This window comes from Pocillopora verrucosa, chromosome 8, assembly GCF_036669915.1.
Source record: "Pocillopora verrucosa isolate sample1 chromosome 8, ASM3666991v2, whole genome shotgun sequence".
NCBI lineage: Eukaryota > Metazoa > Cnidaria > Anthozoa > Scleractinia > Pocilloporidae > Pocillopora > Pocillopora verrucosa.
The window spans coordinates 7,141,341-7,169,211 of record NC_089319.1 but is presented as its reverse complement, the minus strand read 5'-3'; the positions used below and the strand labels follow the sequence as shown (position 1 = coordinate 7,169,211).

General features: G+C 39.2%; 1 protein-coding gene across 1 annotated transcript; it reads left to right on the top strand.

The window, feature by feature from the left end:
- LOC136282959 (enoyl-CoA hydratase, mitochondrial-like) lies at positions 1-27,871 on the top strand. Its single transcript, XM_066171120.1, has 6 exons — positions 1-132; positions 4,848-4,947; positions 5,754-5,858; positions 26,746-26,865; positions 27,141-27,208; positions 27,716-27,871. The coding sequence occupies exons 1-6, from the start codon at positions 1-3 to the stop codon at positions 27,869-27,871; spliced, it is 681 nt and encodes a 226-aa protein (XP_066027217.1).

The window sequence follows — 27,871 nt, the reverse complement described above, 5'->3', positions numbered from 1 at the left end:
ATGGCATGCAAGTGCTTTTTCGAAACCAGAGAGGCTTCAGTCTGTAGCGAGTCCTCAGCGAGGTTGTTAAAGCTTTCATTGGACAGAGGATACGCATTGGCGAAACACCCAGTGAAGGGAACAACAGCTGCAGTAAGAATAGTAGACGAATCAAAGAACACTCTCTGTACAAATAAGATTGAGCATTTTAGTAGCTTCCACAACTTCGAATATGGAGATATCGGTCTGAGAGTTTGGAAATGTTATGGCATCGGTAAAGGGAAGTACATTCCATATGACGTAATTTATATCAAGCACCAAGGTCAAACGTCCCTTCAAACCATAGAATCTCAAGGGTTTTATGATCCTCCTGAAAAGCGTGTGGTCAAGCGTTGTTCAAAGGGCAGCAAGGAAACAGAGAGTACAACGCCATTGTTTGAATGCTCTGTGTTTGGATGTGTTGAAGTGTTCGAAACCTTTTCGCAGCTGGAGCTGCACCTGGACGTTGGAAAGCATACAGTCAGCAGGTTAAAGCCAGTATGATGCAATCAAAAGGGACTGGGCCCTTAAGTTCTCGTCGATAGATACCGCTGGTATCGAGTGTTCGAGTTGTTCGTTAGATTCTAGTACACCACTCACTTCTCCCGTGGATACTTCGCCCCACTCGTCTTTACGAACAGGATGGGCCGTAAGCAAACCAAGGGGCAGCGTTAGATTTTCAGAGAAGGTAAAAGAATACCTAACGGCACGGTTTACGCTTGGAAAAAGAACTGGGCGAAAGGCCGACCCCGCCCAAGTTGCAGTGGACATGCGAAATGCGAAAAATGAATCAAATGCACGTTTGTTCACTAGAGAACAGTGGCTGACAAAGAGCCAAGTTCAGAGCTTTTTCTCCCGGCTAGTAGCAATGCGGCGAAAAGATCAGGGTGTGATCGGGATATCACTGGATGAGGAGGAAGATATCCAAAGCGTCCAGGAAAATTCCGAGAGATAAGATCTGGTAGACAAAGTTAACAAAGAGATCAAAGTCTCACATCCAATCTGCTACGATACGTAAGACCTCTGTGAACGTTACCACAATAACACACTTCAGAAATTCAATGTGGTTTTGTTGAGAGCCATCTATAGTCATTTTGAGATCCCTGTAAAATTGAGAGACATAAAACAGATCCTCATAGACAAACTGTCGGACGTGATTAGTGATTGTCAGTGTGTATCTCAGTAGACTTATGTAAACAATGTCTTATACGGTGGCTGAAAGTGTAGAATATGCTCTACAGATACAAACTACCTTTACTTCCGATATCAAGTTCTGCCGGCGTTGTTATAGTGTAATATATTATAATATCTAGTAGTCAGTGAAATGTTTTGATGAAATCGATTGAAAATTTACCAAAAGCAACACTTATAACATCTGTTCATACGAAGCATGTGTCAAGTTTTTAACACGTTGGTAGCCGATTTCTCCGGCTATTGACAGGTTGCTGTTCTGTGGACACAATCGACGCGGAACCGAGAGAAGTAAGCTCAGGATATTTGAAATTGATTTATTAATTATATGATATCAAACTCCAGGTAAAAGCATTTATTCTTTTCATCCAAAATTTTTCTGCCCAAATATTACATTGGGATACAAAACAAAACCATATGGCACAATGTACGGCACAAGCTATCAGCGGTCTTCTCTTTTGTGCGGACCTTTGTGAGAACAGTATAACATCGAACTGGATCTAAATTTGAGCGATTATTTCTTCACTTCAGAAGCCTAAAACCTTCATTTCTCCCTCAGCTTCCAGACATGGAGAGTTTAAATTCTGATTTTGGAAAAATTCAGCTCTGCAGCGATGTTAAATGGGTGATTCACCGCGAAATGTGGCCAATTCCGGCATTTGTTTTGATACCACGAATCACGATGGATGCCGCCTACTTTTCGAAGGCAATACCTAGCTATTTGTTAAAGTTATCATGGATTTCACCAATCTGGTTATTAGAAAAATTCTGAAGTGAGCCATGAAGCCGGGCTGCAAAGCGGGTAAGCTGTATTTATGACGAAATCTGCTCCAGTGGTTCGATTTTGGTGTAGGCGAAAAAATCGCGAATGCTCGTACATGTGCTGATTCAAATGGTCATAACTTTTGAAAAATCGAAAACGTACTGGGGTTTTTGCATATTTTTGCCTATAAAGGTCTAAACTTAACGGCTGTGTAGGATAGAATCGTCAACCAGGTCCCAAATCCAAAAACTTAGCGTCTAAATCAAGGTTATTTACGGCCATCGGCCGATGGCGATTTCTAGTGGTCAGAATATGCTAAAGTTCGCCTTTTCAAATATGTCGAGAGGGCAAATTCTAACTTTCTTGGCAAACTAGAAAGGTTTTTAAGCAATCTGATAAAAATTCTGTGGCTTAACTATGCGAATCAAATATTTTACAACGTTACAAAATATGCCTATTTTTCAATTTTTGAGACGTTGCGACGGTCCCTACGGACTGGGAAATAATTATGGCCCGTAATGCAGCCAGAAAATTATTTCGAATCAAACCAAATCTAATTTAGTTCTTTCCTAGGTAAAGTCTTTCTGTTAACAGAGTTTCAGCCAAAATTATTTTTGACGCAAAATTGACCGGGTGGAAATAAGAGAGACAGCCTCTTAATACAATAATACGAGAGAAGTGGAAGGAAACTGAAGGCAAGAATATACTGGTTTCAAGAATATTGCTCTCTAACTTTGATAACAACATAAACCTTGAATAGTCAGCCGCTTCCATAAATACGTTTGAGTGAGAAGTATATCTACAAAAGACCTTTACTACCGCATAAACGTGAGAAGAAAAGTAGAGGAAAAGTAAGAAAAGGAAGGTGAACGTGAGTGAGTTTTTACTATCGGGTGAGTAACTGGTGCAAACCAGCGGACAAGAATTAATCCTTAGCAGGGAAGATTCCTTTATATGACTTGGTAGTTTAAAAAGCGCTCGTATTCTCTCGCTGAGTCAGACAAAGTGTAATTAACAAAACCCTAAATTCACGATCAAAACCTGTTTTTCTTTCTTTCTCAAATTACAGGATGAGAGGGCATCTAGTTGGTTTCCATTTCTGTCCCGTTCTGCTGAGTGGTGTTGCTTTGTTTCTTGTGGGTTTTAGTTCGTCTTTGCACACTGACTTGAACAGGGACGAGGTTTTCGAGAGAGTTGAAGGTAACACGTGAATGTGTTATACCTCCTAACACAGTGATATTTTTTTCCAACGGGATGTGAATGTTTCAAGTGCCATGGGCAAAAACTCGGATCGGATGACACAGATTTTGGCTGTGTCACGATAAACTTTACATGATCCCTTCCCCCCACCCCCCAAATAAGGCTCTGTGACATTCTTACAATCCCCCTCATTGGTAGTAAATTTCCATTCTTCCCCCTTTATACCCTGTTGGCCACAGCAGTTCGCCCTAGAAAAAAATAAGAGATCACCCCAAAACTACAACTAAAGGGCACCTAAAAACTATAGGATTGCGACGTAAGACCCCACATAGACTGTTCCATTTCAAGCTTGACTTGTTCATTTCACTTTTGTATTTTGGCGGTTACGGCGTAAACCAACTACTGTAACACTAAACCATTTTGGTTTGTACTAAGCCTTATGTCGTCACGCTAAAGCATTTCACTTTACGGTGAGCAGATTGATGCGATACTAAGCCATTGCGGCCTACTAGTAACCATTTGCCGATAGCTTTAGCCATTTCACACTACTCTCATTTGTGTCAAGTCACTGAACCAAAGTACAGCCAGCTGAACCACTTGTCATTTCGACACTGAGTTGAGTGACTTGTGCAAGTCAGCGGACAAGTTTTAATCCTTAGCAGGGAAGGTTCCTTTATAAGAGCTGCTAGTCTAAAAAGCGCTCGCTTAACAAAACCCTAAATTCACGATCAGAACTACTTGTTGCATCAAAAAAGGGAAAGCGCGACATTTGCCATCTGTTTTTCTTTCTCTCAAATTACAGAATGAGAGGACATCTAGTTGGTTTCCAGTTCTGTTCCGTTCTGTTGAGTAGTGTTGCTTTGTTTCTTGTGGCTTTTAGTTCGTCTTTGCACACTGACTTAAGCAGGGACGAAGTTTTCGAGAGAGTTGAAGGTAACACGTGAATGTGTTATACCTCTGTTATAACACCGTGATATATTTTAAACAACGGGAACTTTCTACGCACAACTCTCATGACTCTTAGTACTTCTTCATATTCACCTTTGTACGATATAGGGGGAGGGAAACGTCAGAGCATTTTGGTTGTCACAATAAATCGAGTCAGTTAATTTTCTTTGGTCCCACCTTTAGACTCTGTCAGCGACGACTGATCCTATCTCCGTTCCCTTTTAAAACCAGGAGACCCCCCCCCCCTTTCCCGCAAGACCCGCTCACCCCTCCCACCCGTCTTTCCAAGCGAAAAATGGTGACCTATTCCTCACTTCTGCTCGGCGCTTCTCAGAGAATGTAAATTTTATGTTCTCTTGCCTTTCCTTATAACTTTTCCATTTTCTTAATTTGAGATTGAAGGATGCTATGGATCCTACAAAGATTTCCAAAATCAAAAGCTATCTAACGATCACGCGAAAGGAACTACTTTTGGAATAAGACCTGTGTGGGGTGTTTTTTTTCTAAGTTTTATCCTCTCCTCGTTCCAAATGATTTTTCTTCCCTCTTCCGATGATGAAATGCCAGTGGTCTCATTTATTGGTGAAATCACCAGCTCAGTGCCCAGATTGTCCAATAATCAAGAGATTTTTTTGTTACTGTCATTGTGTTATTAAGGGTGGCAAACAAAGTTTGTCTTTTTTGTTGTTGCTTAATTGAAGTATGTTGTTCCATACTTTCTTCACAGCTTGGAGGAGGATGTGAGTTATCCATGATGTGTGATATCATTTATGCTGGAATCAAAGCTAAGTTTGGTCAACCAGAGATTTTGCTTGGAACTATTCCAGGCGTGGCACACCTGTAAATCACCCATAGAAACAACTTTATGAGTTTGCACAATAAGAAAATATATTCCACTGACCTTGATTAAACAATTAGAGAGTAGAAATAAGCTACAGGATAGCAGATGAAGAAAATGAAAATTATGTCTTCTCCTTTCCAAGATTTTTCTATACTTCTTAAGAGTATTATTCATTAGCCCCTTACACCCGAACATCAGTCTGCAAGTTCTCCATACGTTTCCTAATGTGCTGACAAGGAGAATTTGTTTAACAATCAAGAGCTTGTTTGATTGATGATCATTTCCTTTATTCTTATTACCTTAATGTGTGATTCAGGGGTGATATTGTAAGGAGAAACTAGATGCTAGTCACTCTTTGGGGTCAGAGTAAAAATTTGCTTTAATTTAAAAAAAAGTGATGTGATTTGGGGAAGTAAAGACTCGTAATCAGGAAAGATCATAGGAGTAAGATGGTTTTTTTATGAAATGGATATTTTTTTTATTCTAGACTCTCTTATATTGCCGCTTTTATGTTCTTTAACCCTTTAACTCCCGTGAGTGACCAAGATAGAATTTCTCTTTACACTATCAATACAAAATTAACCAGATAAGTGGTGAGAATAAAGAAAAATTTCAATTTGGGGATAATTAGTTGATCCAATATTAAATTCTTTAAACTAAAATTATAAGAATTGTATGGTTGACAATAAGTAGAATTACAAATTTGATCTGGGAATTAAAGGGTTAACTGTGTCAAGCTTAAGTTTGTGCTTGAAGCTGCAACTAACTCGAAGACTTCTTTCATTTTTTTAGGTGCCGGTGGTACACAGCGACTTCCAAGAGCTGTTGGGAAGTCTCTGGCTATGGAAATGGTACTAACAGGAGATCCTATTTCAGCAGAGGATGCACAGAAATCAGGTCCATGTTCCTTTCAACTTAGCTCCTATTTTTGACCAGTTGTTCATCATTACCTCTTTACCTTACAAAATCGATCAACATGCAACTTCTCCTTGTAATAAACATACATCATCCAGCAAACGGGTAATGAGAATATTTAAACTTCTCAGTTCAAAGTTGTTATTGATCTAACGTCAAATTCTCGTAACTAATTAAAAAAGGAAATGTGTAGCAGCTAGAGGGGAGAATTTACAATCAGATCTTGGGGGTTAAAGGGCCAAGGAGGGAGGTACTTAGCATCGTAAGTCTTCCCGGTGGCACAAGGAAATTCTCACACAAATTATGGAGAAATGTGTACAGTACTTCCACATCATCAAGGACTGCAACGGAGACACACTGTTTTATGCTTAGTCAGTGCTCTGCTAAACACTTGTATAAACCTGGAAAATTCGAGTCAAGGCGAATATTTTTTCCCTATGTTTGTTAGCATTTCCGCGAACGAACTAAACCGGTCACTTCCGAAGATGTCCGCACACCTCCGAAGACGTTTTTCATAGTTTACGTAAACTTGCATTTCTTCAGTACTCTCCTCTCTTACTAATAGCTCTCGGCAAAAGTTATTCGCGCCAACCTTTCTCTTCGTTTTGATTCAAGTACATTTGCTCTGTATACTTTTTCAAAAAGTCGCAGTTAAGGCCGCGTTGTCAGTTAGGTTTAAGGGTTAATAAAAGTATGAACTTGGGGCATGCACTCCTGTGATAAAACTGCATAAACTTCTGAGAATTATTGGCGTCGGCTTTGTCAGGTGGGACATTGCGCACTCATTCTCGAGATTTTTCTTCACTTAGATCTAAATTCAAATTACAGACTTAAAAATTTTCATTTTTCCTTAAGCCTGGTTAGTAAGTCTTCCCCGCAGAAGAGCTCGTAGATGAAGCTATCAAGACAGCTGTAAAAATATCACGGCAAAAAAGCTAGCGTTCACCGTACGGAAGACTTAGATTGAATTCACGGAAAACGCGGTATTTTTCAAACGTTTACTCATGTTTTGCCGTACGGAAAATGCAACGTTTTCTGTGCGTTTTCGCATCAGTGAATCCCAGTATGCGTTCCATTATATGATAGTTTTCCTTCGCGGTAAATGCAGGTAAACAAATCATTTTACGGCATTAATCGCTCGGTTAAAGCACTGCAAACAGCTTGTTTTCCTTTTATTCATTGGCATTTTCCAAGTGTACAACAATGCATTCACCGGAGTCAGGAACACTGTGAGTCATAAATGTACGAGTTAGAACGTGAGAAGGAATCCTGTCAGTTTCATCACTGAAGAAAACTTTTAACCTTGAAATTTCATCGTGTAGTTCTTTCAGTTTTCACTAAGCGAATTTAGCTTTGTTTGGCGGGGAAAAGTTACTATGTATCCTGAATGCTACTGATTGATACTCAATGATAAAAACTGGGTACAGGAGAAAAGAAATCCGGATAATAAAAACAATCGGAGTAATCTAGGTTTGTTTCTAGTTAAATTCCCTCACGCTTTACTCGAATGTAAAGAAACGCTAACCCCAAGTCGTGATCAGTACTTCGTGCAAAGTTGACTGATGCATAATTGATGTATGGGTTCTTAAGCTGTTTCTATTTATTTATTTTAATCATTGTCTCAAGGTTCATTAAAATTGTATGAAAAGTTGATCTTAGAGTTTTTCAATACAAAAATACGAGAGGAGTGGAAGGAAACTGAAGGTAAGAATATACTGGTTTCAAGAAGATTGCTCTCTAACTTTGATAACAACATAAATCTTGAATAGTCAGCCGCTTCAATAAATACGTTTGAGTGAGAAGTATATATACAAAAGACCTTTACTACCGCATAAACGTGAGAAGAAAAGTCGAGGAAAAGTAAGAAACAGAAGGTAAGTTTGATTGAGAAACTGAATGTATTTACTTACTATCGGGTGAGTAACTTGTGCAAGCCAGCGGGCAAGTTTTCATTCTTCGCAGGGATGATTCCTTTATATGACTTGGTTGTTTAAAAAGCCCTCGCATTCCTTCGCCGACTCAGACAAAGTGTAATAGACAGAACCCTTAACTCATTAAACTATTTGCTGCGTCTAAGAAGCTAAAGGCTGAAGGACGAAATCCGTCATCTGCTTTTCTTTCTTTCTCAAATTACAGGATGAGAGGGCTTCTAGTTGGTTTCCATTACTGTCCCGTTCTGTTGAGTGGTGTTGCTTTGTTTCTTGTGGCTTTCAGTTCGTCTTTGCACACTGACTTGAGCAGGGACGAGGTTTTCGAGCGACTAGAAGGTAACACGTGAATGTTTTATATCTCACATGGTGATTTTCTTTTTGCCGACGGGATGTAAATAATTCAAGTGCCATCGGCGAAAACTCGGATCGGATGACATAGATTTTGGCTGTGTCAAGATAAACTTTACATGATTCCCCCCTCCCCCCCATAAGGCTCTGTAACAATCTTACGATCCTCCTCATTGGCAGTCAATTTTCTATACCTCCCCCCTTATACTGTGTTGGCCACAGTATCCAAAGTAAACTACTTGATGATAAAATGAAACACGACTGTGTTGTTATTTTAGGATTTGAGGTAACTGGTCATATCACCGAGGCATTATGCGCTGACGAAATAAGCTGTGGATTGAGATGCCATCAGGATCAGAAATGAAAATCTTACAACAGCCAATCCGATGCTAATGATACAAAGAAGGAATGTCAACTGAGGAACCAAACCAAAAATCAAGTCCGGAAAACTTGAAGCGTAAACCCACGTTCTACTTATTATGGAAGAGGTACTGTTGAGTAAGGTGCTTAACATTATGGAAAAGTTAGTGGAGGTGGGGGTAGAGGGGGTGGAGTATTTTGGTTGTCACAATAACATTTACTTGATCCCTCCATAACGTTTTGAATTATTATACTAATCTTCCTCACTGGCAGTCAATTTTCTTTACTCCCACCTTTAAACTCTGTTAGCGACAACTGATCTCCTCTCTGTTGCCTTGAAACCATGTGATCCCCCCCCCCCCCTTCGAAGTACCTCCTACCCCCTCTTTCTAAGCGAAGAAATGGTGAACTATTCCTTACTTCTGGTCAGCGCTTTTCAGAACTCTCTCAAGTCACGTGTAGATCCATGTATAACCTTTCCCGAGAGAAAATGAAGATTAAAATATCTTCCTTTTCCTTATAATGATACGTTTTCCATTTTCTTAGTTCGAATTAAAGGATGCTATGAATCCTACAAAGATTTCCAAAATCAGGAGCTATCTAATAATTACGCGAAAGGAACTACTTATGGAATAAGACCTCTGTGGCGTGTTTTGTTTCTTAGTTTGATCCTCTCCTCGTTCCAAATAATTATTCTTCTCTTTTCCGATGCAGATAAACGAGGTTTGGATCCTGCTCATCCGGCCTTCTCCTGTAAGAAAATTCTGGGCTCTGGACACTCCAAAGGAGACGGGGAGTGTTGGATCGACCCTGAGAAGAGTGGAAATCCTTTGAGGGTCTATTGTGACATGTCAAGATAGGGTGGTAAGAAAATGAATTTTTTTTTAAACGAGAACTTTAACCGGAGTGTATTTGACTTGGAGCAGTTATTGGAACGTTCTGGACTGGGCTAATAGTATTATGTTTTTAATCAAAACTATAACAAAGTCACAAACGTGATTGGTTATCATCAGCCAGCCGATTTGAGAACTAATAGAAGAGTGTACGCGTCATACTTGTAATTAGACAGCGTAATAGGACCGTAAAGGGACAGTTAACACGTCATGCCTGCGTGAGTAGGCAGATAGCGTCAAATGTGTGCTGTTGTCTCGCATTTCGCCGAGTTAACTTATGTTTTTTTTGTTTTTATGAAAACGTATGTCTAGTTTTATGAAAACTGATGTCTAGTTTCTTTCTCAAATTTTAACACAGTTTTGATTAATTGGTAACAGGACTTCTTTTCGTCCAATTCTGTCTCTAATGATACTCGTGATTAACAAATCGGACTCCCACTTTGGGATCGTACGATTTTGTTAATCACTCGTATGATTTCAGACCGAATTGGACTCCACTCGGTCCTGTTACCATTATTAATATGTCTAAAATTCTATTTACATGGATGTCACCAGATCATTTAGGTTTGTTTTATTTTAGGAGGTTAGCTCCTGGTGTCAAATGTTGAGTGCGGAAGTCCCTCTCCTAAGGTGTCAGTTGAGACATCATACTGTGGAATAGGTAAGTCACATATGGTTCTGCAGAAAAGTGCCATGAAAGAGCTCAGAAGACACTTGTTTTTCACTCAGCTGAGATTCCACTGCCGTAAGAAACAGGGACGCACATTCCATGTGCTCACAGCTTTCAACAGCTCAGGTGAAGCTGTGGTCCAGTACTTCAGCGGTCGGACAGATGAGCAACCGGACGCCTGTGTTTCGTTTGTGAGATTGACGTTGGATGACAATTCCAAGTTAGCTAGCATTTGCAAAGATTGGGGACAGTACTATGTTGGAAAGTGGGGACATGGTGGAGATCAAAAGAGGTTATACAGCTTCCCTGCCTTCTGACTATTTAATTTTTACCTTAGGGTCTACTTGAATAGCGACAACGACATGGAATGTGATGATGTCGCCTCTCAGAGTGTAAACTCAATCGGTGATTTCTGGAAAGTCTTTGTTCGTTAGTTGCATTTAACTCAGAGCTGTCTGTACACCAAGCAACCCTTGACTGTGAGAATAACTTTAATAACTTTAATAGACTGAAAACAGAGACGAACACAAGAAATGCACCGTTACCCTCAGCTGTGGATTGTAAAGCCGTTTTAGCGCACAAATATCTAATTAGGTCACATGTCTGACGCTCGCTTCTTCCTTGTGGTAGGCTTACCGACAGTGCTCCACTGTTTTTATCATGTAGTTTTAGTTTTACATACCCCGGATCCTAAAGGAGTCAATGAGATAAACACGGTTTTCTATGTAGTAGTTTATGTTGCTTTATGTATTTCCAAGAACAATTAAGGTTCGAAGAGTTAGACTTTCCCTTTTGTTTGGTCACGGAATATGTAAATATACTGATTTCCGCCTGAATATAAATAGATATTAGGGCAAGGTGTTTTTTTAAATCTTACAATTTGTTATTTCATCCACTTCAAAGTCAAATCGTTCAAGTTTTTGAGAGCACGAGGAACTTTGTCTGAAGTATAAAGGGGGTAAGTTTTTAGAGAAACAGTGGTGCTGTGTCGGTGGGGGAGTATGACAAAATAATTTGGTTTTATCAACTTAATTGTTAACGTAAATTGTAAATCAGAAAGACGTTATTTACAGATCAGTACAGGTGAGAATTTTACGATTTAACTGACGGATCAATTTTTCTATCAATCTTATTCCGTAAGGGGATGCATTCAGATTAGTTTTAACATGACCTCTAGTTACTACTTGTTTTACAGTATTTTGTCATGAACAATCGAGCAAATCTGCTCGCGATCGAGGCATCGGCATTGCATCACTGAGAGAACATAGATGCCACTGATCTTCAAACAAGCAATGGCCAGTCCCAACCTCCTAGCGAGATTTTCGCTCGTGTGAGTTCATTGGACTTTCTGCTACAGAAACCTTTGATATGATAGGAGATTGGCTTCCGTTGCCAATTTTAACGTGCACGAGTCAAAAATAGGAACACAGAAATACATGTATGGTACTGCAGATATATCTACAAATTGTGATTCATAAATGTACGAGTTAGAAGGTGAGAGGGAATTCTATCACTTTTCATCTCTCTCTGTTGAAATTACATCCTGTAGCTCTTTTTTATTAGGCGAATTTCGCTTTGTTTGGTGGGAAAAAGTTGTCATCGATCCCGAATGCGACCAATCGATACTCATAGAAATCCTTGTGCAATAGAAAAGAAGTTCGGCAAAAAAAGAATAATCTGAATGAACGAGGTTGTTTCTATTAATGTTAAACGCTCCCACGCTTTAAAGAAATGTTAATCAGAAATGTTAGTCGTGATCAGTACTTCGTTCAAAGCTGACTATTGCTTGATTTACGAAAGGGGTTCTCAAGCTGTTTCTTTTTATTTTTTTTTAATTATTGTCTCAGGTTTCATTAAAATTGTATGAAAAGCTGATAAAAGATTTTTTCAATAGAAAAGTACGAGAGGAGTGGAAAGAAACTGAAGGTCAGAATATACTGGTTTCAAGGAGGAACCAAGTCATTCAATTTGGAAAAAATTGGCTAATTTAAACTTAAGAAGAAGATTGCTTTCCAACTTTGATAACAACATTATACAAACAATCAGAGTAATCTAGGTTTGTTTCTAGCTAAATGCCCTCACGCTTTACTCAAATGTAAAGAAACGCTAACCCAAAGCCGTGATCAGTACTTCGTGCAAAGTTCACTGATGCATAATTTATGTATGGGTTCTTAAGCTGTTTCTATTTATTTCTTTTAATCATTGTCTCAAAGTTCATTAAAATTGTATGAAAAGTTGATAAGAGTTTTTCGAGACAAAAATACGAGAGGAGTGGAAGGAAACTGAAGGTAAGAATATACTGGTTTCAAGAAGATTGCTCTCTAACTTTGATAACAACATTAATCTTGAATATTAAGCCACTTGGATAAATACGTTTGAGTGAGAAGTATATATACAAAATACCTTTACTACCGCATGAACGTGAAAGAAAAGTCGAGTCGTGATCAGTACTTCGTGCAAAACTGACCAATGCATAATCTGTGTATGGGTTCTCAAGCTGTTCCTATTCATTTCTATAATTTTCATTGTTACCCAAGGTTCATTAAAATTGTATGAAAAGTTGATGGAAAAGTTTTTCAATACAAAAATACGAGAGGAGTGGAAAGAAACTGAAGATAAGAATATACTGGTTTCAAGGAGTAACCAAGTCATTTAATTTGGAGAAAATTGGTTAATTTAAACTTCAGAAGAAGATTGCTCTCTAACTTTGACAACAACATAAATCTTGAATAGTCAGCCGCTTGAGTGAGAAGTATATATACAAAAGACCTTTACTACCGCATAAATGTGAGAAGAAAAGTCGAGGAAAAGTAAGAAAAGGAAGGTGAGTGTGAGTGAGAAACTCGATGTATTTACTTACTATCGGGTGAGTAACTTGTGCAAGCCAGCGGAAAAGAATTTATCCTCAGCAGGGAAGATTCCTTTATATGACTTGGTACTTTAAAAAGCGCTCGTATTCCTTCGCTGAGTCAGACAAAGTGTAATTAGCAAAATCCTAAATTCACAATCAAAATTATTTGTTGCACATAAGAAGGGAGAAGGGCATCATTTGTCATCTGTTTTTCTTTCTTTCTCAAATTACAGGATGAGAGGGCTTCTAGTTGGTTTCTATTTCTGTCCCGTTCTGTTGAGTGGTGTTGCTTTGTTTCTTGTGGCTTTCAGTTCGTCTTTGCACACTGACTTGAGCAGGGACGAGGTTTTCGAGCGAATTGAAGGTAACACGTGAATGTTTTATACCTCCCAACACAGTGATATTTTGCTCCGGTGGGATGTGAGTGTTTCAAGTGCCATGGGCGAAAACTGGGATCGGATGACACAGATTTTGAACCCTCCCCCCCCCAAATAAAGTTCTGTGACAGTCTTACAATCCCCATCATTGGTAGTAAATTTCCATTTTTCCCATTTTATACTCTGTTAGCCACAGCAGTTTGCCCTGGAAAAAAAAATATAAGATCGCCCCAAAATTGGGTAAAAACAACAGGAACTTTATACGCACAACTCTCATAACTCTCAGGGCTTCTTCATATTCACCTTTGAACGATATCAAGAATCAAGATGACCTCTTAAGACAGGGTAATTAACTACACACAAACTGTATTATTAAAATATCCAAAATAAACTGGGTGATGAGAACATGAAACACGATTGTGTTGTTTTTCAAGGATTTGAGCTAATTGGTCACATCACCAGGACATTATATGCTGACGAAATAAGCTGTGGATTGAGATGCCTTCGAGATGAAAAATGCCAATCTTACAACAGCAAATCCGATGCTAATGATGCAAGTAAGGAATGTCAACTGAGTAGTCAAACCAGAAAATCAAGTCCGGAAAACCTGAGGCGTAACCCACGTTCTACTTATTATGGAAGAGGTACTGTTGAGTAAGGTGCTTGACATTATGGAAAAGTTACAGGAGGTGGGAGGGGGGGGGGGTATGAAGGGTCGGTGTATTTTGGTTGTTTCAATGAAGTTTTCCTGATCCTTCCATAACGTTCCGAACTATTCTATCAATCTTCCTCATTTGCCGCCAATTTTCTTTAGTCCCACCTTTAAACTCTGTCGGCGACAACTGATCCCCTTTCCATTCCCTTTGAAAAAATTATATCCCCCCAAGACTCTGCCACCCCTCCCACCCCCTCTTTCCATGCCCAAGTCAAAAATGGTGACCTATTTCTTACTTTTGATTGGCGCTTTTCAGAGCTCTCTTATGTCACGTGTACACCCATGTATCATCCTTCCGGAGAGAATATGTAGGTTAAAAATCTCTTTGCTTTTCCTTATAATGACAGGTTTTCCTTTTTTTTAGTTTGAATTGGACGATGCTATGGATCCTACAAAGATTTATAAAATCAAGAGCTATCTAACGATTACGCAAAAGGAACTACTTATGGAATAAGACCTCTGTGGCGTGTTTTGTTCCTTAGTTTGATCCTCTCCTCGTTTTAAATGATTATTCTTCCCTTTTCCTATGCAGGTAGACGGGGTTGGGATTCTGCTCATCCGGCCTTCTCCTGTATAGAAATTCTGGACTCTGGACACTCCAAAGGAGACGGGGAGTATTGGATCGACCCTGAGAAGAATGGAAACCCTTTGAAGGTCTATTGTGACATGTCAAGATATGGTGGTAAGAAAGTGAATTTTTTTTTGAGACACGAGGACTTCAACAGGAGTATATTTGAGTTGGTACAGTTGTTATTGGAAGGTTCTGGTCTTGGCTATTCTTGCTTTCTCTACAAATATCCTTCTTATGTTTTGAATCAAAACTACAGCAAAATTCTCGAAAGTGATTGGTTATCATCAGCCGGCCGATTTGAGCACTAATAGGACAGTGTACGCGTCATGTTTGTAATTGAACAGTGTAATAGGACCGTTAAAGGGATAGTTAACACGTCATGCCTGTGTGAGTGGACAGAAAGCGTCATGTGCGCGCTGTTGTCTCGCATTTCGCCGGGTGAACTGTTGTTTTTCGTTTTTGTAATAACGTATAACCGATGTATAGTTTCTTTCTCAATTTTTGTCATAGTTTTGATTAATTGGTAACACGCCTTCTTTTCGTCCAATTCTGTCTGTAGTGATACGAGTGATTAACAAATCGGACTCCCGCTTTGCGATCGTACGATTCTGTAAATCACTCGTATGATTACAGACCCAACTGGACTCCACTCGGTCCTGTTACTATTTAATATGTCCAAAATTCTAGTTACATGGATGTCACCAGATCATTAAGGTTTGTTTTATTTTAGGAGGTTGGCTCCTGGTGTCAAATGTTGAGTTCGGAAGTCCCTCTCCTAAGGTGTCAGTTGAGGCATCATACCGTGGAATAGGTAAGTCACAGATGATTCTGCAGAAAAGTGCCATGAAAGAGCTCAGAAGACACTTGTCCTTCACTCAGCTGAGATTCCACTGCCGCAAGAAAAAGGGACGCACATTCCACGTGGTCACAGCCTCCAACAGCTCAGGCGAAGCTGTGGTCCGGTACTTCAGCGGTGAGATAGATGAGCAACCGGACGCCTGTGGTTCGTTTGTGAGAGTGACGTGTGATGACAATTCCAAGTTAGCTGGCATATGCAAAGAATGGGGTCGACTGGTAAGTGGAGAGTACCGGGTTGGAAAGTGGGGACATGGTGAAGATCAAAACAGGCTATGCTGGTATCCCGTCTTGAGAAAAAACAAGTATCAACTTAGGGTCCAACTGCATAACGTTGACGACCTCAGATAAATGGAATGTGATGATGACTCCCGTAACACTAACGACACAACCGGAGATTTCTGGAGAGTCTTTGTTCGTTAGTTTCGTCTATATGTTCACCAAGCAACCCTTGACTGTGCAAATAACAGTAACAAACCAATAAAGCAAAATAAAGACAAATGTACCGTTACACTCATCAGGTTATAGGATTGTTTTTGTTTCCATTTCGGGGCAAGGGAAGGCAATCCTCACTGTTTCCCGTGGGGCCATTTATTTTAATTTTTATTTTTGAAAATATTTTCTCATACATCCCAAAGCGAATATGACTGCAAAAATCACTTTTTGTACGTAGCCGGCACACACATTTGCCGCGGTTTCACGGAGAACAACCTTATCGCGCGAGAGATCTCACCCTAGAAAGTTAGTGTATTTTGATTCACGGCGCGTGACATATTCAACCGTCCAATCAAAAGACCTATTTCAGTTGAGAGATACATAACAATTAAATTTTCACAACTTCTTAAATAAAAGGTTTAACTAGTGACCTCGTCAACCTCAACGTTAAGTTGAAGGACTCTAAACATGATTGGCTAGTTGATCGGATCGCGAGCGTCGCACGTGAATACTAAAAATTCCAGAGGAAGAGGAAAGAATACCTTGCAGTTCGAAAAAAACTCACTACTGACACAAGAAAATTTCAACGACCTGTTTGATATGGTGGGAAGCCTTTGAGAAAAACCATGCTTAGCACAAGAGGTCGAAGCTAGCTGGGAAATCTCCCGGACAATAAAAAAGTAATCATACAGATTTTGACCTTCAACCCCTCGGGGATTGGGGGAGGGTTTTTTCCACTTTTTAGACATGACACGAGTTTTTATACTGTAACCAATCACAATCGAAAGAATTTTAATTTTCAACGATTGGGAGGTTTACATCAAACATAATAACCGGGCAATATATATATGTATAACTTTTTTTATCGTGTTCATTGTTCAGAGCTTCACACAAGTCAAGAACTATGCTTTTAGCACCCATAAGCTCCTTTTCCTTCGGGTTTTCAGTCGACTCAAATCTCGATATCAGCAACGTCATGTGCCCCTTGGAAGAAAACGTTGCCGTTGTGGCGGACCAGGGTAGGTTATGTAAGGGCTCTTTTCATACCGCATGCAGTTTACAATTAGGAGACTAAAAATAATCGTCATTCCATACGGAGGAGGTTGTCCTACCATATTGAAGGTCTCCATGTCAGGAAGTCCACTGAACTCATACGAGCAACATTCTCTCTAAGAGGTTGAGACTGGACATTGCATGTTTAAAGACTAGTGGTATCTATGTTCTCTCAGTGATACAATGCTGATGATTCGCGTGCAGATTTGCTCGATTGTTCATGAAAAAATACCGTAAACGAATAATAGCTATGACTCATTTAGCTAATTGTCGAGAGAGGATTGTCCGTTCATTTTTCTTGTTTTTAATTTAATCCTTACCGGCTTTACGCCTAACCATGGGAAGAATTCTCCATTTTACTACCTTAAGATAAAATAAAAATCTGAAATAAAAGGAATGACAAAAATACAGATAAAATGCATCATTTTATGCGACAGCACACTTACAGTCTAGACAGTCAGAACTATTGCTAGGAAACGTGATAAAGTGATTCATTGCTTTAAGACGGCCAAAATACAACTAGAGGGCGCTTAAAAACTTCAAAAAAATTTATAGTTTAAAACTACATGGTTATAAATAGTTTGTAGTGAAAACTGCTGTACTCTTAATAGAGAATTCTTACCATGGTTACGTGTGACCATGGTAAGAATTCTCCATTGTACTCCCACAAGATAAAATAAGAATCTAAAACAAAAGGAATGACAAAAATACAGATAAAATGCATCATTTTGCGCAACAGCACATTTAAAGTCTAGGCAGTCAGAATCATAGGTAGGAAACGTAAGAAAGTGATTCATTGTTTTAAGACGACGAAACTACAACTAAAGGGCGCCTAAAAACTATAAAAACTATAGGATTGTGACGTAAGACCCCACATAGACTGTTCCATTTCAAGCTTGACTCGTTCATTTCACTTTTGTATTTTTGGCGGTTACGGCGTAAACCAACTGCTGTAACACTAAACCAATTTGGTTTGTACTAAACCTTTTGTCGTCACGCTAAACCATTTCACTTTCCGGTGAGTAGATTGATGCGTTACTAAGCCATTGCGGCCTACTATTAACCATTTGCCGATAGCTTTGGCCATTTCACAATACTCTGAACCGTTTTTGTCAAGTCACTGAACCAAATTACAGCTAGCTGAACCGTTTGTCATTTATACACTGAGTTGAGTAACTTTTGCAAGGCAGCAGACAAGTTTTAATCCTTAGAGTGTACAAAGTGTAATTAACTGTAATTAAATTCGCAATCAAAATTATTTGTTGCATCAAAAAAGGGAAAGCGCGAAATTTTGTCATCTGTTTTTCTTTCTTTCTCAAATTACACGATGAGAGGGCTTTTAGTTGGTTTCCAGTTCTGTCCCGTTCTGTTGAGTGGTGTTGCTGTATTTCATAAGGGACTGTAACACTCTTACGATCCCCCTCTTTGGCAGTCAATTTTCTACACTTCCGGTCTCTTTTTATACTCAGTTGGCCTCAACAAATCCTCCTAAGCAAAAACATGGGATTGTTCCAAAATCGGGTAAAAACAACGGAAACTTTCTAGACGCAACTCTCATAACTCTTAGGGCTTCTTCATATTCACCTGTGCACGATATCAAGAATCAAGATAACCTCTTAAGACAGGGTGAACAACTACACACAAACTGTATTATGATAGTATTCAAAGTAAACTGTATAATAATAAAATGAAACACAATTGTGTTGTTTTTCTTGGATTTGAGCTAGTTGGTCGTATCACCAAGACATTATACGCTGACGAAATAAGCTGTGGATCGAGATGTCTTCAAGATAAAAATTGCCAATCTTACAACAGCAAATCCGATGTTAGTGATGCAAAGAAGTTATGTCAGCTGAGTAACCGAACTAAAAAATCAAGTCCCGGAAAACCTGAGGCGTAACCCACGTTCTTATTGTTATGGAAGAAGTACTGTTGAGTAAGGTGCTTAACCTTAGGAACAAGCCATATTTTTACCACCTGGGTAGAAGGGTGGAAGAGGGGGAAGGAAAGGTCACAGGATTTCGGTTCTCACAATTAATCGAGTCAGCCAATTTTCAAATCAATTTTCAATTTAGGTTCCACCTTTAAAGTCTGTCAGCGACGACCGATCTCATCTCCGTTCCCTTTGAAAACCAGGATACCCCCCACCCCCGTAAGACCCTCCTACCCCTCCCACTCCCTTTTCCAAGCGAAGAATGGTGACCTATTCCTTACTTCTCCTAAGTGCTTTTCAGAGAATAAAAAAAGTCTATGATCTCTTGCCTTTCCTTATAACTTTTTACATTTTTTTAATTTGAGATAGAAGGATGCTATGTATCCTACAAATATTTCCAAAATCAAAAGCTATCTAATGATCACGCGAAAGGAACTACCGTAAACGTCCATGTATAAGCCGCACTTTTTTTCACAAAATTGAAGCCAAAAATCAAGGGTGCGGCTTATGCATGGATACATTTGTGTTTGGAGTTCTCAAAAATCTAATAAATATTCGTAAAACTTCTTAAGATGCCAAGAAATAAACATAAAAGAAACTGAGAGCGTGTTGCTGTAGTTCAGTGACTTTTTCATTGAGTGGTGGCTCCCAAAAGAGCCGTTTGTGTCTTCGATTGTTTATCGGCGAATCTTTCTCTCCAAGAGTTCTTTCAAGTGATTAATTTTCGCTTTACTCGAACAACTAAACACCAACATACAAGGAATCTCTCGTTGTTTTCTACTACCTTCATGGCAAATTTGTCGACTGCATTATCAGGCTCCTGTTCTGCATGAAGTTTTTCACCTATTGCGGGTTTCCAAACATCTTTATACACGTGGTATCCCCAAACAGCTGAGTCGACGATGGCCAGGCCCTGGCCCAGACTCCTCCCAACATTTAAAGCTTGGCTACTAAGCACTTATTTGTTCTCTTTTCTGTTTCGCTTTCTTTAGACTTGATAAATGTGAAAGATAGCCACAACTTCTATGTCGGTGTTTCGAAACCTTGATTGTTTGTAGCGATACAATTCTACTGAAACTTCAAACTGTATTGTTTTTATTTTTTTCCAAATTCTGCGCTTCCAAATCGGGGGTGGGGCTTATCTACGGATGCCGCTTATACATGGACGTTTACGGTACTTTTGGAATAAGACCTATGTGGGGTGTTTTGTTTCTAAGTTTGATCTTCTCCTAGTTCCAAATGATTATTCTTCCCTCTTCCGATGTAGATAAACGAGGCTGAGATTCTGCTCATCCGGCCTTCTCCTGTAAGGAAATTTTGCGCTCTGGACACTCCAAAGGAGACGGGGAGTATCGGATCGACCCCGAGAAGAGTGGAAACCTTTGAGGGTCTATTGTGACATGTCAAGATATGGTGGTAAGTAAATAAGTTTTTTTTAGAGACACCAGGACTTTAACCGGAGTATATTTGACTTGGAGCAGTTTCTATTGGAACATTCTGGTCTTGGCTATTCGTGCTTTCTCTACAAAGATCCTTTTTGTGTTTTTTAATCGAAACTGTGACCAAATTCTCGAACGTGATTGGTTATCACCAGCCGGCCGATTTGAGCACAACAAGACAGTATACGCGTCATACTTGTAATTGGACAGTGTAGTAGGACAGTTAAAGGGACAGTTACCACGTCATGCCTTTATGAGGGGACAGAACGTGTCATGTGCGCGCGCTGTTGTCTCGCATTTCGCCGAGTAAACTGTTGTTTTTGGTTCTTCTTAAAACGTATAACCAATGTCTAGTTTCTTTCCCAAATTTTGTCATAGTTTTGATTAATTGGTAACAGGCCTTCTTGTTGTCCTATTCTGTATGAAATCATACTCGTGATTAACAAATCGGACTCCTGCTTTGCGGTCCTACGATTTTGTTAATCACTTGTATGGTTACAGTCCAAATTAGACTCCACTCGGTCCTGTTACCATTATTAATATGTCCAAAATATTATTATGAATATGATGCCAGTAGTCTAAGTTATTGGTGCGAATCACCAGCTCAGTGCCCAGATTGTCCAATAATCAAGAGATTTTCTTGTAGCTGTCCTTGTGTTATTATGGGTGGCAAACAAAGTTTGTCTTTTTCCGTTGTTACTCGATTGAAGTATGTTGTACAATACTTTCTTCACAGCTTGAAGGAGGATGTGAGTTAGCCATCTTGTGTGATATCATTTATGCTGGAAACAAAGCTAAGTTTGGTCAACCAGAGATTTTGCTTGGAACTATTCCAGGTATGGCAGACATAAATTACCCACAGGAACAACTTTATCAGTTTGCACAATAAGAAAATATAATATATACCACTGACCTTGATTAAAATATCAGAGAGCAGAAATAAGCTACAGGATAGCAAATGAAGAAAATGAAAATGATGTCTTCTCCTTTCTAAGATTTTTTTATACTTCTTAAGAGTATTAGTCACTAGCCCCTTACACTCGTACATTGAGGGAAACCACACTTGATGGTTTGCATAGGAGAGCAAGCTTGATTGAATTGGGCAAATTGCTGGCGGCAAGAAAAGTAACTTTTGAACCACTGCAGAGCCACGTCACGGATACCATGGTGCTCCAATTTTGCAAACAAGATGATGATCGAGATTGTCAAATGCTTTGGAAAGATCTAGGAAAACACCCACCGTTGTTTCGTGTTGGTCGATTGCAGAAGCTATTTTATTTACCAAATAAATGAGTGCGTGCGATGTCGAGTGATTTTTCCGAAATCCAAACTGACAGCGGTAAAGTATATCTTGTTTTTCGGCAAATTCTACCAAACGATTGTACATCCTCTGCTTTGAAGATGGGAATAATTTTAGCGATTTTAAGTTTGTCCGGGAAAATGCCTTTTAGCAGAGATAGATGATAATATCTGCCAATGGAGCAGAAATAAGGTGAAATGAATATTTAATGACATGCATTGGGATACTGTCATAGCCAGGAGCCTTCTTTGAAGCGAACATGTCACAAATGCTTTCCATTTCACTTTTTGTGGTGGGCTTTAAGTTTATGGAGGGACGGATATTATCACCAAGATAAGAACGAAAAGAAGGATTCACCTTGGGTATAGATTTAGCTAGGTTGGGACCAATGTTTGTAAAGTATTTACAGAATCTGTCAGCGATCTCCATTGGATCCGTTAATGTTCTGCCTTCAGATTTGAATGATGTGGGAAGAGATTACTTACTTTTACGCTTGTTGATAACTTCATTTAACAATTTCCAAGCTGTTTTGAGGTCATTTCTGGCATTCTAAAATTTGGAGTCGCAGTATTTACGTTTGGCAATGCGAATAAGATGGGTGAGTTTGTTTTTGTAGTCTTTATACTTGGTCTCAGAAGATGTGGAAGATGATGTGACGAACTTTTTGTAGAGTCTGTTCTTCTTGTTAGCGGATTTCAGAAGTCCACGGCTAAGCCATGGAGAAAAGAACTTGTTTACCTGCTTACCTTTGAGAACCTTTAAAGGGAAACAGGTGTTATAGATCTGGAGTACCCTTCAATAAAATCATTATAGGCTTCATTGGAATCTTCCATGTGGCGAAATAAGGACCATTTTGCGTTTGAAAGGTTCTCGCTGAATTTATGCAAATTATCGTCATTGAATGTGCGCATCACAATTCTTCTTTCTGTGCTGCACGTTAGAGTTGCGTCGTCAAAGTATGCAAAAACAGGTAAGTGGTCAGATAAATCACTTAGAATAATGCCGCTAAAAACACTAGGGGAAACGTTGTTGGTGAATATGTTGTCAATTAGCGTCGCAGAGTATGAGGTGAGGCGTGTTGGATTGGAGATGAGAGGAAGAAAGGCGTGTGAAAATAAGCTGTCAATAAATTCCTGCGTTGGAACATGATGATTGTATTGGAGAAGGTCTAGGTTAAAGTCTCCCATCACATAACAGTGTTTATTGCCTTTAGAAATTAGTGAGAGAATATTGTTGAATTTGTCAATAAACATAGCAGCGTTTTGATTTGCTGGTCTGTAGACGCAACCAACAATAAATTTTTTTCCGTGGGGAACAATAATTTCCAAGAAGAGTGACTCAATTACATCTGGATCTGAAAATTTGCATTATTCGAGAAGTTTGTATTCAAGGCCGTTTTGTAAATAAATTCCAACTCCGCCGCCTGTTTTCGATTTACGATGGTTGGAGACAAAGTTATATCCCCTGATATTTACGTGCTCTGCAGTGCAATTAGTTAGCCAAGTTTCTGACACACCAATCACAGAGAACGGCATATTAAGATTTCTTAGCAATAAATTAAGTTGATCGAAATTTCTTATTAAGCTTCGAGTGTTGAATTGTATAATAGAAAAGTTTGGTTTGTCGCCAAAAGAAGTTACTCGATTGTTCAGATCTTCCTCAACCATGTAGCCACTATTGGGCAGGTTAGAAGATGACTAGAAAGTGGATTAAATGATTAAATAATAATGTTTCAAGACGGTCGGCATGGTAACTCAAGGGACCATGAGAAAATTCATAAACTGCTAAATTAAAGGAACTATCATCCAAGTGATTAAAAGGGAGGAAAGACTGAAAGGGTGTGTTGTCAGCAATCATAGAAGAAGCAAATTAAATTACAGACTAAGTTACAAATTCAGAGTACTTAGCTTAAAGGTAAGCTCTCTTGCCGAGCAAACCTTTCAAGTTCGTCAAGGGTTTTGAACTGGATAGGGCGGGAGTCTTCGGTTTGCCGTAGATAGATGGTGAAGTTCTTACACTAACAAAACCTGAAGCCATTACGAGTTTGAAATTTTTTCGTATCCGCCAGGAGTTGTTGAACCTGCGGAGTTAGATGATCAAAAGGCTTCACGTTCTCTAGTGTGCAATCGGCATGTAAACCAATTGAAGAAGCTGTAACCTTGCATGCATCTTTCCGTACGTTCATGGCCTTCTCTTTAGCAATCCTTCTTGTGAACTTGCAAACAACTGGTCTCGGGCTGGAAGTGGCGTTTCTGGTGGGAATACGATGGACAATATCGGTATCTTGAATAGAAATTTCAACTCCTGCAGCTTGAAAGAGGCTAAGACATAGTGTAGTTGTGTCGGAGGCTGACTCACTTGCCTTTATTTCAGGGAGGCCGACGACCTTTACGTTGTATTGATAGCTGTAGCGCTGAATCAACTCTATGGATTTCCCAATCTCTTCCAGTCGTTTAGACAGGACATTCAGACGCGCCCAGAGCTGTTGTAAACTTTTGTCCGCTTCCTGGCGAAGGTCATCGTAAGACTTGCCATAAAATTGGAGGGTGTTCAAAGTCTCGTCCTGTGATATCGCCGGTCGACTCCCATCGCCGCCATTGTTGGAGACATTGGCATCGTTGACGCTAAGTTTGAGGGAATTCTGAAAGTCTTCAAAATTTTTCTTTAGAGCAGTAATTTCTGATTTGAGGCTTTCATTTTCTTTTTTAAGCGAGTTAACATTCGTATCAGGCATAGTTAGGGGAAAAAAAATTGCATTAACGCGGAGCGATCAGATATTCGTCCGCACACCTCACTCGCACAATTAGCATTCTCATTGTAAGGAGAAACTAGATGCTAGTCACTCTTTGGGGTCAAAGAGTTAAAATTTGTTTGAACTTAAAAAAAAAGTGATATGATTTGGGGAAGTAAAGACTTGTAATCAGGAAAGATCATAGGAGTAAGTTGGCTTTCAGTTTTATGACATGGATATTTCTTTATTCTAGACTCTCTTATATTGCTGCTTTTATGTTCTTTAACCCTTTAACTCCCATGAGTGACCAAGACAGAATTTCTCTTTACACTATCAATACAATATTAACCAGATAAGTGGTGAGAATAAAGAAAAATTTCAATTTGGGGATAATTAGTTGATCCAATATTGAATTCTTTAAACTAAAATTATAAGAATTGTATGGTTGACAATAAGTAGAATTACAAATTTGATCTGGGAATTAAAGGGTTAACTGTGTCAAGCTTAAGTTTGTGCTTAAAGCTGCAACTAACTCGAAGATTTCTTTCATTAACTCGTAAATTGCGCGCATGCGCAAGAGCGAGTTGTAGGTACAATGTGGGTAGTAGCACTCGCTCGCTCGCTCGCTCGCTCGATTGGTCGATTCCTGTAAACTTTTTTTCGATTTTAGGCTTTTGAGTGCATTTAATAGTTTTTGGCGAGCAATAAACAAACGAAATGGCGAACTTTGTTGCTCAGAATAGTGGTGGGGTGAAAAGAAGCCAATAATAATTTTAAAAGAGTTTCTTTTTGTCGTTTTAGTTTCAACAAGCGGCGCCAGCGACTGGCAGGCATGCAAGGATTCACACTGAAATAACAGAACAATCTTCGTTTTTCATAAAATTGTAATTTACAATCCTTGAACTTGAAAACAATCCGAAGATTCATTGAAAATATCACTTACTGCGAAGCGCTCGGAGTTAACAGATGTTCAAAAGCTTTTTCTGTTATGGCGTGAGATTGAGGACAAAATCGATCATTACGTTTCGTATCGTGTGTTTTTCCTGTGTGAAGCAACAAAAGATCTAAATCTACCGAGGCGGAGATCCAAAATGACGGTGGCAGCCTTGGCTTAGTTACATCACTCAAAACTCGTTCCCGTTTGTCTCATTTGATAAAGAGGGAATCGTTAATTTTTTCATTAAGACAGTATTGCCTTGATTTTCTAATATTTACAATGATAGACAGTAAATTTCACTTTTCACCCACGTTTACTTCCAACCTTTTCTTTTGAACCGGAAACAAAAATGATATACGTGTAAAACACAATACATCATTCACCCTTGTCAAATGTAATAGCATGATCATTTCAATTGTAATGCTTTCTTATCCCAACGTTACTTTGTTTCTTTGCTACATTAGCGAACACTGAACTACGGCTCGTACTCTAGATATGACAATCAACCTCAAAATTCCCTAAACCAGATAACATTAAACATAATCCAAAAAATCATGTGTCAATTCACGAGTTTGCTCACAGAGCACTTTCATTTTTTTAGGTGCCGGTGGGAAGTCCCTGGCTATGGCAATGATACTAACAGGAGATCCTATTTCATCAGAGGATGCACAGAAATCAGGTTCATGTTCCTTTCAACTAATCTCCTATTTTTGACCAGTTGTTCATCATTACCTCTTTACCTTTCAAAATTGATCAACATGCAACTTCTCTCTGTAATAAATATACATAATCCAGCAAACGGATAATGAGAATATTTAACTTATCAGTTCAAAGTTGTTATTGATCCAACATCAAATTCTCATAACTAATTAAAAAGGAAATGTGTAGCAGCTAGAGGGGAGAATTAACAATCAGATCTTGGGGGTTAAAGGGTCAAGGAGGAAGGTACTTAGCATCGTAAGTCTTCCCGGTGGCACGAGGAAATTCTCACACAAATTATTGAGAAATGCATACAATACTTCTACATCACCAAGGACTGCAACGGAGACACACTGTTTTATGCTAAAAACTTGTGTAAGCCTGCAAAATTTGAATTAAAGGCGTAGATTTTTCCCTTCTGTTTGTTAGCATTTCCGCGAAGGAACCGTTCACTTCCGAAGATGTTTTTAGAGTTTACGTAAACTTGCATGTCTTCAGTACTCCTCTCTTATTAAAAGCTCTCGGAAAAAGTTATTTGCACCAACCTTTCTCTTCGTGTTGATTCGAGTAGATTTGCTCTATATACTTTTTTCAAGAAGTCGTAGTTGAGGCAGCGTTACTTCAAATTGTTCAGCTAGGTTAAAGGACTAAACTGTGAACTTGGGGCATGCCCTCCTGTGATAAACTGGTGCACACTCATTCTTGAGACGTTTCTTTACCCAGATTCAAATTCAAATTACAGAATTAGACAGTTTTCCTATTTTTTATTAGGCCTGGTTAGTGAAGTCTTCCCCGCAGAAGAGCTCGTAAATGAAGCTATCAAGACAGCTGCTAAAATATTATCCTTGTCGAAGACCGCTGCACAGATCGCCAAAGAAGCTGTCAACACAGGTATTGCCTTGGCAGTTGTAACCGTCCCACTGGCTGCTTCTTGCTATGAGTTATACTTCGATTAATCGAAGGATTTTATGTCTACTGCAATCGGCGTTAATCTTGTCCATCGCTAGTAGTTTCTTGTTGGTTTAGTAGTTAATCTCAAAACAATTATCTTTTCTATTTGACTGTTCTATTGCGAGACTATTGTGAGAGTTCCTTAGACCGTTGAATTTCCCAAATGTCTTTTTGTCTAGGCGTCTGAAATCCTTTTTTCCTCTTTTATTTATTAGGCTACGAGATGTCACTGGCAGAAGGACTGCATTTTGAGAAAAGAATGTTTCACTCAACATTTTCAACAGTAAGTTAATATTGATCGGCGTTTACACTTGAAAGAAGACGGCAATTGCAATACAAAGTGGTAAAGCCACTCAACCATTTCCCGAAAACATATCACCTACTCTCTCTGATTTAGAGCAATCTACTGATTTCTTCACGTCTTCTGCGCAACCGAAGTAATTCAATTTAAAACGTGGAAATGTTCCTATGTTCTTACCAAAAGCGCAGCTCCATCTTTCTGCATGTAAACTACACACCACCCACAATTCCTCTATTCCCTCTGACGAAGGGCTAAGGCTAGGAACGTCAGCTTTAGAAACTCTCTATGGCGGCCACTTTGCATTATCAACGCTTTTGATAAAAGTTATCTTTGTGATACCCCACCCGCCGCAGCACCACAGTTTCTCTAGAAACTTACCCCGTCTATTCAATTGTTACCATGGTGATGAATAACAGTATAGTGAACTTGTAAAGACTTGCGATGAAACTTTCCCTAAGGAAAATTTTCTCTTTTTCTTTCATTTCGCAGGACGATCGAAAGGAAGGGATGACAGCTTTTTTTCGTTCGTTCGCTCAGCTGTTGAATGGATACCGTGGGGTATACATTGGGACTGGGGCGAGTATGGATTTAAGTTCTGGTCAGTTCCATGTGTTAATTAAGACTCGAGCCAGGAATACTAAGTGA

Excerpts from the sequence above, each read along its gene's own strand:
- LOC136282959 (XM_066171120.1), top strand. The coding sequence starts at position 1 with ATGGCATGCAAGTGCTTTTTCGAAACCAGAGAGGCTTCAGTCTGTAGC. Across the intron at positions 4,948-5,753 it reads TTTGCTTGGAACTATTCCAG|GTGCCGGTGGTACACAGCGA; the intron begins GCGTGGCACACC and ends TCATTTTTTTAG. Across the intron at positions 5,859-26,745 it reads AGAGGATGCACAGAAATCAG|GCCTGGTTAGTGAAGTCTTC; the intron begins GTCCATGTTCCT and ends ATTTTTTATTAG.